At 52.2% G+C, this 10,800-nt stretch overlaps 4 protein-coding genes across 4 annotated transcripts; 2 read left to right on the top strand and 2 right to left on the bottom strand.

Annotated features, from left to right (window-relative positions):
- Window positions 1-229: 229 nt before the first annotated feature.
- A1O9_08386 (uncharacterized protein) lies at window positions 230-2,800 on the bottom strand (the record flags this gene model as incomplete). The annotated part of the gene is made up of 2 exons (XM_013402772.1): window positions 230-2,647; window positions 2,702-2,800. 2 exons carry the CDS (start codon window positions 2,798-2,800, stop codon window positions 230-232), a joined length of 2,517 nt encoding a protein of 838 aa, XP_013258226.1.
- Window positions 2,801-4,471: 1,671 nt separating this feature from the next.
- Window positions 4,472-5,963, top strand: A1O9_08385 (uncharacterized protein; the record flags this gene model as incomplete). Its single annotated transcript, XM_013402771.1, has 2 exons — window positions 4,472-4,520; window positions 4,702-5,963. The coding sequence occupies 2 exons, from the start codon at window positions 4,472-4,474 to the stop codon at window positions 5,961-5,963; spliced, it is 1,311 nt and encodes a 436-aa protein (XP_013258225.1).
- A 464-nt stretch (window positions 5,964-6,427) lies between these two features.
- A1O9_08384 (uncharacterized protein) lies at window positions 6,428-8,014 on the bottom strand (the record flags this gene model as incomplete). The annotated part of the gene is made up of 1 exon (XM_013402770.1): window positions 6,428-8,014. One exon carries the CDS (start codon window positions 8,012-8,014, stop codon window positions 6,428-6,430), a length of 1,587 nt encoding a protein of 528 aa, XP_013258224.1.
- A 1,046-nt stretch (window positions 8,015-9,060) lies between these two features.
- Window positions 9,061-10,535, top strand: A1O9_08383 (actin-like protein 3; the record flags this gene model as incomplete). Its single annotated transcript, XM_013402769.1, has 4 exons — window positions 9,061-9,095; window positions 9,147-9,169; window positions 9,223-9,584; window positions 9,636-10,535. 4 exons carry the CDS (start codon window positions 9,061-9,063, stop codon window positions 10,533-10,535), a joined length of 1,320 nt encoding a protein of 439 aa, XP_013258223.1.
- Between the last annotated feature and the right edge of the window lie 265 nt (window positions 10,536-10,800).

Here is a 10,800-nt window from a genome sequence, read left to right as displayed (position 1 = left end):
ATGAACACTTCGTCACCAACACCGACCGGATCATAATCCATATCTATCCACAATCATGCGCCCTTAGGGAAGACTGTTTGTAATTGTCTAATAATGAGCTCCAGAACATTCATGGGGGTATAAGGCGGATGCGGCAGGTCGTTCTTCGCGTACACATCGGTTCGTAAGCAGACGGCCGTAACTCGGACCAAGGCGGAATTTCCCAGTTCATCAAACAAATTTTTCTCTGTCACGTCTTTGAAGTCTCCACCAAGACCTTCAGCACCTCGACCCCGATCTGTAGTAGTGCCTGATCTTTAGTTTTTTTCAAGCAAGTCTTTAATTTCTCCACTGCATTGTTTTCTTTGAGCAAGGCTCTCGCTTGCAACGCCACCTTTCCATCTTCTTCGCACACCATATTTCTAAGCACAACTAATCCTCTGTGGACAACGCCCGAGTCATCATCTTGACAAAGTTCCAAGAGGATCTCTGGCGCTCGTTTGAGCTCTAGGATTGCCGAAACCACGGAGGTAAATTGATCTGTTAGCATAGCAAGTGCTCCTCCAGCGGCTCGTCGAGTGGGCAAATCATCGACGTCAGCCATGGCAACGAGAATGTGAAGTCGCTGACCCGCCCGTTTGGAACCGTCTGCGAATTTCTCGGCCCCAGAAGGGATAACGGTCAAATTGCAGATCAGTTCGGTGGCTGCACGTCGGAGCATACTGTTGTTTCCCAATTGTAACTCTTCGATTTCATCCCATGCACCTTTAATGATGCTGTTGGCTGCGGTTGCTTCCGGAGCTGATGCAAGATTGGTCAATGCAAGAAGACTTTCGAAGATTGGCAGCAAGTCTCTTGGTTGATCAGCCAGACCCGCGCTAGCAGGAGACTTGAGCAAGGAGACAAGAGGCGGAACAGCATCTGTAATGTGAGGAGTAGCTCCAGCCGCAAAAACGTGAGCAGGATTTAAGGAGATAAGAATTCGAGCCAATGCATGAGCAGCGTCAATGTTGGCCTGGTTGATGCTGTCCGTTGACTGGAGATTTTTTTGGGCGTGGAATATCAGCAACTTCACAGCTCCTTGTTGTGCAATCTTTCCTCTGTCCTTCGAATTCTTGGAAAGGGACAAGAGGATTCGATCTGTAAGCTGGGCTGTAGCTGGTGATCTCCCTTTATTCAATTTTGAGAGAGTGGGGACTATGCCAGCTTCGACCACGGCTGTGCATCGAGCTCGAACATGGTCATCGTTTTCGAGAGGGCTTGGGTCGACCGCTTTGGCAGCATTTGCGTAAGCTTTCAGTTGAGACATTTTCTTCTGTTCTTCTGAAAGATTTGGTCTATACTGGGTGATGTTTGAGAAAACACTCAGACCCCCAACCACAATTTCGGGAGAATCGTGGTTAGAATCGAGGGCTTGTAGCAGAGATTTGAGAAAGGATTGATCGCTCGCAAGGGATTCTTTGACCTCTGGTTTCAAAGATGTGTACGCAAGGCCTTCAATGGAGTCAGATATGCTTCTTCCTTCTTCAACAGTGAGGGTATTCTTGAAAAGATCAACGAGTTCACTAACATCATCATCCGCCTTGTTGGCTCTCTGCTCTCCGACCTTGACACCTGATGTCCTCAACTTTGCCAGCGTAGTGGCCGCAATGGACGGCTGTTTACCTGTGCCATTGCTGACTTTGTGGGATAGCCAAGAAGCACAATTTTGTGCGATTGCGGTCCGACATGCACCGTCAATACATGCAGCATTCAGAAGGGTGAGGAATGCGTCATGAACGAGTGGGCTGCTGAACTGGCGTCCGAGCAGAGGCATCAAAGAGGTTAGAAAGCCCTCTGTCAGGAATAGTTGAGCAGCAATGCTAGGAATGACGGGGAACAGAGATGCGGCGGCAGAGAAGGCGAGGACGAGATCGTCACCCTTTTGACGGGCGACATGTGAGGTGATGTAATTTGTGAAGAGGGCTTGAGCAACAGATTCGTCGGTGGAGAAGAATTTGGAGAGAACAAGAGTGGCTTGGCCACGGACATCGGAAGGAAGTCTCAAATCCAAGCTGCCCATAAGAGCTTCGAATGCTTCCTCGTCGATAAAGGTGTGTAAGCGTTGGGGGTCGGCAATGAGGAGAAGGGCAATACCCTTGAGAGCTCTGCCGTCGTGGTCGTGGCCAGTTTCCATTAACTTGGCAAGAAATAGCTGGAAAAGGTCATCCTCAACGCGAAGTCTTGCGTCTTCGTCGGACCAGATCTTATCGTCAAGGACGACTGATCGAAGACAATTGGCAGCGTCATCGCCTCGCTCGTAGACATTTTCGAAGAATTCGGTCGTCGAGGCTTGGAGCTCTGAAGCGAAATATTGGCGCACCTGTGGGCTCTGTCTGGCAAGTTCGGCAATGATGAAATTTTGATCATCGGACATTGAAGCCTGGCGGCATTCGAGGACGATCTGAAGACATTCCAGAGCGACAGGACCAGATTTAGGAGCATCAGAACTTCGTAGGTATGCGACTGCTTCGGAACCAGCGGCATTGTTGTGATAGAGAGCATATCTGCGGCATAAATCCAGCAAGGGCGAATTATCCTGATCATTGTGGATTTCGAGGAAAGCAGCCTGGACATCTGCATTGTCATGACCAAGAGCAGCAGCTTCACGAAGTTTCCTCGAAGCTTGCTGTAATGAGAGGTTAGTGAGATAGAAAGACGGTGAGGGCGGAGGAGTACATACAGCTTTGTTCCCGGTATTGGATAGCTCGACGGCTTCCCTGGCCAAGACCGAAGCACGCTCTTCGGAGAGTTGACGGGTCATCCGCTGCACTGCTGCCATTGTTGACATTGGGAGAAAGAAAGATATTGGCGGGCAGTAACGGTCGACAGGCGGATGGGGGAAGAGGAGGGGAAAGGGGAGGATGTAGTGAGATCCAAGGGCGGGTGTTGGGGTGTGGTGAGATTAAGAAGTAAAAGCCATGCCAGTGTCTTGGTAATGGTGGCTGTAGTGAGAAGGCAAAAAGGCCGGGGGGGGAAGAGAAGAAAGTTGGAAATTGGTAGATGGTGTAGAACGGTCAGCTGATCAGGATGGTGTGCTGGCTGGAAGGTTGTTTATGGTAGCGAGTACTCGGTACGGGATGCCAGATAGTAGAAGGGCGGACTGCAAGATATGGAAGTCGAGAATTGAGAGGCGAAGAGTGACAGAGCGAGGCAGTGAGGCTGGCGGAGATAAAGGAGGATCGCTGGTGCCAAAGCCGTGTGCTCGGTTAAAAGGGCCCGGGAGCGAGTAGGAAGGAGTGCTGATGAATTTGCTTCTCCAGAAGGCAGCGACAAGGCCAGATTGGGGCAAATGAGGGAAGCCAGGATATGAGGTGAGCACAGGAGGGATTGAAGTCTGGAACTGAGTGGGAGGCAGGGAGTGAGAAGACAACAAGCGGACGGTGGGCACGTGGGATGGAAAATTCGATGCAGTGGAAGGAGAGAAAATGCCAGAGAGAAAAGCAGAAGGTAGGCACCGAGTACAGATAGCGCATGTAAGAGCGAGGTTCCAGGTCCCGCGTATCGAGTATCGAGTATCAAGTATCGAGTATCGAGCACTGTAACAGTCAAGACTCGAGACTCAAAGAGATAAAATCGGATGTTGTGGTGGATTTCGATGCTTAAATTTGAAATTAGCATGTGCTCCATTTCTGACTCACACAAATTACTTGACTATTACAATACTGAACGCAGGCCACCACTGGCCAGTGACCACCGACCGCTGCATTGCGGACGCCGGCGTCGGCTGTCTCTGTTCTACAAGATACATGTGTATTAAGCTTCCCTCCCCTCCCCGTGAACTGGTGACAGTCACACCGAGCCCAAACGATACGATCCTCCTTGCTGATCCCCATCCATCAAATCAATAACCCACGTTGCCAGGCTGTTGGGTGATTGGAACATATCCGCCTTGGGTTCTCCCGTAGATGAGGCGCTGACCTCAGCTCAGAGCTCAGAAATGCCCGGGCTCCAGCGTCCTTTGCTCACAAGTCACACGTCGCAAGTCTCAAGGCACGACACACACGGATCAACCAAGCGCCGAATCCAATGTCAATTAGGCTCTATCTCCAGGCAAGTGCCCGTGCTTGGTGCAACTCCCGGCGCCCAGCGGCTCCTCCGCACCCTCACACCCTCACGCCTCGGCGGCTTTAGGCATCAACTTAGTTAAGCCGGTCCCTATCTGTCCACCCTTCTTGGTAGTCTTGACCTTTAGCTCGGCCCCAACTGCTGTTCTGGTTGGCCCTCCCTTGCTCCTCCCACGTCTCTCCTGTCTCCTGCCTGTCTGCCCTGGGCGAAAAGGCCCGACTGGCGCCCCAACATCTCAACGCCACTTTTCATCCACGTGTAGAATTCCACCGTCCTCCCACTTCACCACTGCCCTTTCATTCATTCATTCATTCATTCATCCATTCATCCAGCAAACATAGATGGGCATTGATGATAACACATCCAGTCTAACCCCCGTTCTAATATGAATTCTCTGGACACCACCTCCGACCAATTCGAGAAGCCTTCACACGGTGAGTCCCCCTTTCAAGCCAGTCCGAATCCCGTATCTTTTACCGCCCTTCGCATCGGCCTTTTGTCCACCTTGGGCCAGGCGCCTTCCGAGTATCGGAACCTCTCTGCCCAGCCAATCATCACGCTCCCAATTCCCTCCCCGAGGCTGTATCCCGTGATATGCCATTTCGCTGTGACAAGGCTGGACTCATTCGTTGCCATCAGAACTCTCGCCCTCTCTACTCTCAATCATCCTCGACACCAATCCAGCCGCCTGGTCGCTGCTGTCACCGACCCTGACACTCTCCTCAACCGTCGCCAACCTCTTGGTCTTCATAAACGCCCACCTCGCAGGAAACTACCTCAACAAAGTCGCTGTCATCGCCTCGCACTGCGACACGGCACAATGGCTCTATCCAACTTCCACCGAACAACGCCCTCCACATCGTTCTCCCCAGCACCGACAGCAAAAGCGCCAGGTCGGCCAGCAGGCCCAATCTCAGTCTCAGGACCTCTCCGACTCGACAAAACGTCTCCGACTCAGCAATGGTCCACCACCAGCACCACAGCTCAACCTCAAACCCCCGACCTCTGAAGGTGCGGGGAACAAGTACCGACCATTCCGCCTAGTCGAAGAGGAACTCATCAAGAACCTCTCCACTCTACTCTCCAGCACGACCCCGGACGTCGTCGCCAGCAGCACCTCGACCATGATCGCCGGCGCCCTGACACTGGCATTAAGCCACATCAACCGAGAGTCAATCAGCTACGCGGAATCACTCATCGGCGCCAGTTCAGGCGTCGACGTCCACGGCGTTAACAACACCTCATCCACCCCCGAAGCCGCCACCAGCACGGCATTGCAATCGAGGATCCTACTGGTCGCGGCTTCGCCTTCGACGGACTTGGCTCATCAGTATATCCCCATCATGAATGCCATCTTCGCCTGTCAGCGCCTGGCTATCCCGATTGATGTTCTGCAGCTCCCATTACCACTCCCGGCACCGGCCACAAAACACCCCTCTACATCATCCGCTTCGCCCACACCGACAGACAATTCCAACTCAACTGTCTTCCTCCAACAAGCCGCGGACGCCACGAAAGGGATCTTCATCCCCGTGCAGCTTCCCAAACCCGCCCCATCCTCTCCCTCCTCAACATCACAAGCATCACAAGCCTCACAAGCCCTCCTAACCTACCTCCTGACATCCTTCCTACCCTCACCCGCAACACGGTCCTCGCACCTGATCCTGCCGACACGCATCGACGTCGACTTCCGCGCGGCGTGCTTCTGCCACCGCAACGTGGTATCCACGGGGTTCGTGTGCAGCATCTGTCTGAGCATCTTCTGCTCCGTGCCGGAGAACGGCGACTGCCTGACGTGCGGCACGCATCTGACCCTGGGCAATTACGGCGCTAGACCAGCCGTCGTTGCAAGGAGGCGCAAGGCTCGTGCTAGGTGAGCACGAGAGAGGGCGGAGGCACAACCTGTTCTCACCTGCATATGTGTGATCTATCAAAGGGGGGTCCGGCGCACTGCCATGGGACATTCTTGGGGCAGGACGGTTTTCAATTGGTTAGGGTACAACAATATGAGGTTGGGTATCTAGGTTGTGTGCTCTCTTCTTGAAAACCAGAGGGTCACAGCAAAGTGTAAAAGTACAGATATTTGCCCCTGCGCTTGTCTCCACCATCCTAGGTCTGTCTTTACTCCTTTTGTGCTCCGTTTGCTCCTCTCCTGTCCCACCGACAGCGCCGTCGGATCCCACGCAATGGGAATACCCCTCCTAACCTGGGCTAAGGCCCAGGCATCGTGGCTATCTGCTCGCTGAGATACAATTTGGCCATCGAGATGTCCAATCTGCGCCGAGCTCTCGTCGCTTCAGGCACGGCCCCGAACGCCATCGTCTCGTCGAGAAGTTTGTAATCAGCGTACGGGACGAGCGTTTTTGGCCCGAGACACTCGTCCGCCTTGTGCGATTGCACCATGCCCTTTGCTCCGAGACATCGTACACACCGGTTTGCGTTCCTCCGAGTGCATAGATGCCAGTGCAAACGAGTCCGTGTTGTGCCCAAAGTAGAAGTAGATCCCGTCGCGCGATTTCTTGACCGCAAGAATGCCAATTGCCCCCACACAATGGCTCTTGCTCACTCCGGGGTGCCTCATGAAATCATTTTGAATCACTGAATGCATAGCTTCATCCTCGTGGCATGCAAGTAGCCGACCGTTTTCTTTCCTCACAGAAGCATAGATGCGATCCGCCGCTGTAGCCGCCGCCGCCGTCGTTGCCATATGCTCCCCTGTACCACTTGTCACGGTTGCAACACACGTCTCCATTGGATCTTGTGGGTCAATCGGAATCACGGTGGTACCAATTCCAACGAGTGCTGCCGGTCCACAACGTCCCTTGTGTTTCATCCCAATCCCCCCAGAAGATGAACCTGCAGCTATCCGTCCGAAACAGTCAATCGCAATCGCTCCCACTGTATCGGTGATGTCGTCTTCCCGATCATCTTGAACTTCTTCCGATAGCTGATCAGTGCTGTCAGATGGGAAATCGGAGTCGCCGCGAAAATAATCTTTATGTGAGCCATCAAACGACCCGCTCATCTTTTGTCGTTTCGGGGCAGAGGCTGCCCATGGCAAATTGTCGTCAATGGCATCTTCATTCAACTCATTCGACATGCTTTCCATCCCGTTGTTCAGGTCACGAAAAGGCGGATCAATCCCGCCCACATCCGAGCCTGACTCAGACCTGTGCTCTCCATTTGGACGCGATAATGAGGGGATGTCGGCAGTCGATGCGACCAATGGACGATTCAGAGGCGGGAGTCGGGCAAGAGTAGGACGGCTTCCGCTTGTAGAAGGCGATGCCGAGTCCAAGAGCGACTGTTTCGTTGTTGGCGTACTGTGAGAAGATGCTGGTTGTCCCCATGAATTTGCCTGCAGGGATTGCGTCTGAACACCACTCTGCATGTCCTGACGTTGAGATTCTTCAAGGTCCTGTCTCCAGCGGTGCCAGCGCTCATAGGCAGATTGAGAGATCAGGAAGTCAAAAGGAAGGATAGGAATGCCCTTGTCAGCGGCATAGTCGGTTGCACCAGTCCCAACAAGGAGATTCGGTGGAACACGCTGCAAAGACATGGGCCGGGTAGACTCGTCTAGAACGAGGCGGGCAACTGCAATGGGATTCTTGACCTGCCGTATTGCACCAACTGCACCGCTTCGGCCAAAGTGATCGACTAGGGTGGCATCACATTCAACGTGGCCATCTATTGTCAGGTTACTACCATAACCTGCGTTGGTGATCTCCTTATCTTCGAGCATCCGAATAGCCATTTCGACGGCATCAGTGGCCTTACCACCATTCTTTAAAATAGCCATTCCAACTTTGGCGGCATCATTGACTGCATTGAGATGGACTCGTTCATTCTGATGGCTATGGTACCCGGCACCAGCATGAATGAAGATGGCACAGAGGTCACCACCTTCCTGGCGTGGTCGACGTGGCATTTGCGGATCTTCAGGCTGAGGAAGACATCAAATTCCGTTCTATAAAATGAAGCCCCAGGACATCATATATGGGCATATGTGTCCAATCACTGATGGCGAAGGACAAAATACCCAGATCCACAGGGAGTGAAGTGCAGGTCAGGGCGAGGAGACCTTCCAGGGTGTACTTGACTGAGATCAGGAGTACTGAGTGGAAGTCGAAGTGAGCCAAGTCACAGAGAGAACAGATGTGCGTGGGATCTTACAAGGACGGTGAGGTAAGATAATCAATGGGATGGATGGGATTGAACAAATGAGTGTTATTGGGAGTTCTGTCAATACAACGTATGGGCCGAGAAAGCCTTGTAAGGCAGTGAGAGTAGAACGATATCTGAGGGATGATGTTGAAAGGAGTGAAGGTGTTTTTCCAGGAAAGCAGTAGCCAGCACCGTCACTTAGGCGTCAATCGAGGTCAAGCACCAGTCTGACCTGAGTGCGCAGAAAATGTGAATCCATCAGCGATGCTCGGGCTTGGCGTGGTTTGGGTATCAAGCTGCAGTCGCGACTGAGAAAAATACAATTGACAACCGCCTCATCAACCTCATGACTCCAAAAGAAGCAGTTTCCCTGGTTCCAAATCCCAGGGTAGGTGGCAGGAACGAGCATGGTCTTGCCTTATCATTAGCTAGGAGAGGAGCGGAACGGAAGGCGCAACTTCAGTAGCCTAAGGCTGTACGTGGTGCATGCCAAGAGCCCCCCACCGCCTTGGATGACGACTGATCACGTGCGAGCGATGCCTCGAATGCCAAAGCACATCCCACTAAGACAGGTCAATCGTCTGTCTCACTCGCCCAAACTATCTCGCAGTATTGAAGCTGCCTGCGACCAGCAACAAGCAATAATTGCCTGCTGCTGGACTGAACAGTACCTCATCCTCTTCAATTTGTAACCTACCCCCTGGCCATGAGGATAAGAGGCCGCCACCAATTTATTTAGCAGCCTCCTCCCCCACTTGACCAACCGCCTCGTCATCGCTGCCACAGTCTACGCCCCCGTCTCAATCCAACATGGCTTCCCAAACACCAGCCGTTGTCATGGACAAGTAGGTCTTCTCAAAGAGTCTCGGTGTATTTGTCGTTAACATCGTCTCCAGCGGAACCGGCTTTTCCAAACTCGGTGCGCCTCCTGCCTGCGCCCTGCTTTACACTTCTGACATCGAATGCATATAGGATTCGCCGGAAACGATGCTCCTTCGTGGGTCTTCCCTACTGCCATTGCTACAAAAGGACCTGCCGCTGGAGGTGGCGGGACCGGCTCTGGAAGACCTGCGGTTGCAAACAAACCTTCCTATCTGACTGGCGGCGCCGGAGCCAGTTCCAACTTGGCAGGCAAGCGCGGGACAGAAGATCTTGATTTCTTCATTGGAGACGAAGCTCTCGCTGCGGGTGCTGGTCCCGGATACGGAGTTCATTACCCAATTCGCCATGGCCAAATCGAGAATTGGGATCATATGGAACGCTTCTGGTCAAACTCCATCTTCAAATACCTGAGAGTCGAGCCTGAAGATCATTACTTCCTCCTGACAGAACCCGTAAGCCTTCTGGAGTGTCAATTGTTCTTCTGAGCCTAACTTGTCCCACAGCCTCTCAACCCCCCAGAAAATCGTGAAAATACTGCAGAAATTATGTTCGAGTCCTTCAATTGCGCTGGTCTTTACATTGCTGTACAAGCTGTTTTGGCACTAGCAGCCTCCTGGACTTCGTCAAAAGTGACCGACAGATCGCTTACAGGCACAGTCATCGATTCCGGAGATGGTGTCACCCATGTTATTCCAGTGGCCGAAGGTTATGTTATTGGCTCTTCGATCAAAAGCATCCCGATTGCTGGGCGGGACATCACCTATTTTGTTCAGAGTCTTCTACGAGACCGAGGTGAAGCAGACAGCAGTCTGAAAACAGCAGAGAAGGTCAAGGAGGAGTACTGCTATGTTTGTCCAGACATGGTTAAGGAATTCGCTCGTTACGATCGGGAGCCTGATCGATTCCTCAAGCACACCGTCACAGCTCCCAATGGGAGATCTGTTTCCATCGACGTTGGCTACGAACGCTTTCTCGCCCCTGAAATCTTTTTCAATCCAGAAATATATTCCTCTGACTTCCTGACACCTCTACCAACCGTGGTTGATGGCGTTATTCAGTCCTCACCAATCGATGTCCGTCGAGGACTTTATAAGAACATTGTTCTTTCCGGCGGTTCGACTTTATACAAAGACTTCGGCCGCAGGTTGCAGAGAGATATCCGACACTTGGTGGACGCCCGTATTAAGGCATCCGAGACACGAAGCGGAGGAGCCAGGAGTGGTGGTTTAGAAGTCCAAGTAGTAACGCACAAACGACAACGACATGGGCCATGGTTCGGAGGCAGTTTACTTGGTCAGACCCCGGAGTTCAGAAGCTACTGTCACACAAAAGCAGAGTACGATGAGATAGGTCCTAGCATTGTCAGGAGATTTGCTCTTCTTGGTGGACCAGGTAGCACTTAGACTTTGCCGTTGCACTTGACCAAAGGTAGAATCATATGAGACTACTTTTGAGAATACTTCTATGACCGGCGGATAAAAAATTCACACGAACGCTCCCGTCCAATCCCTGGCGTAGGAATCTAGTATAAAACCCTTTATTTATACACTCTAGAGAAACATTTGGAAACCATCGCATGTCCTCACTCCTTATCGAGGTGTCAAGAAGTATCGGCACTGTTCGCAACCAATAGGCAGGTAGATGCACAAATAAGTATGCACCTATCTG

The sequence above is a fragment of the Exophiala aquamarina genome, assembly GCF_000709125.1.
Source record: "Exophiala aquamarina CBS 119918 chromosome Unknown aczIA-supercont1.7, whole genome shotgun sequence".
In the NCBI taxonomy this organism is placed as follows: Eukaryota; Fungi; Ascomycota; class Eurotiomycetes; order Chaetothyriales; family Herpotrichiellaceae; genus Exophiala; species Exophiala aquamarina.
The sequence above is the reverse complement of the archived record's forward strand: the minus strand, read 5'-3'. Positions and strand labels throughout refer to the sequence as shown.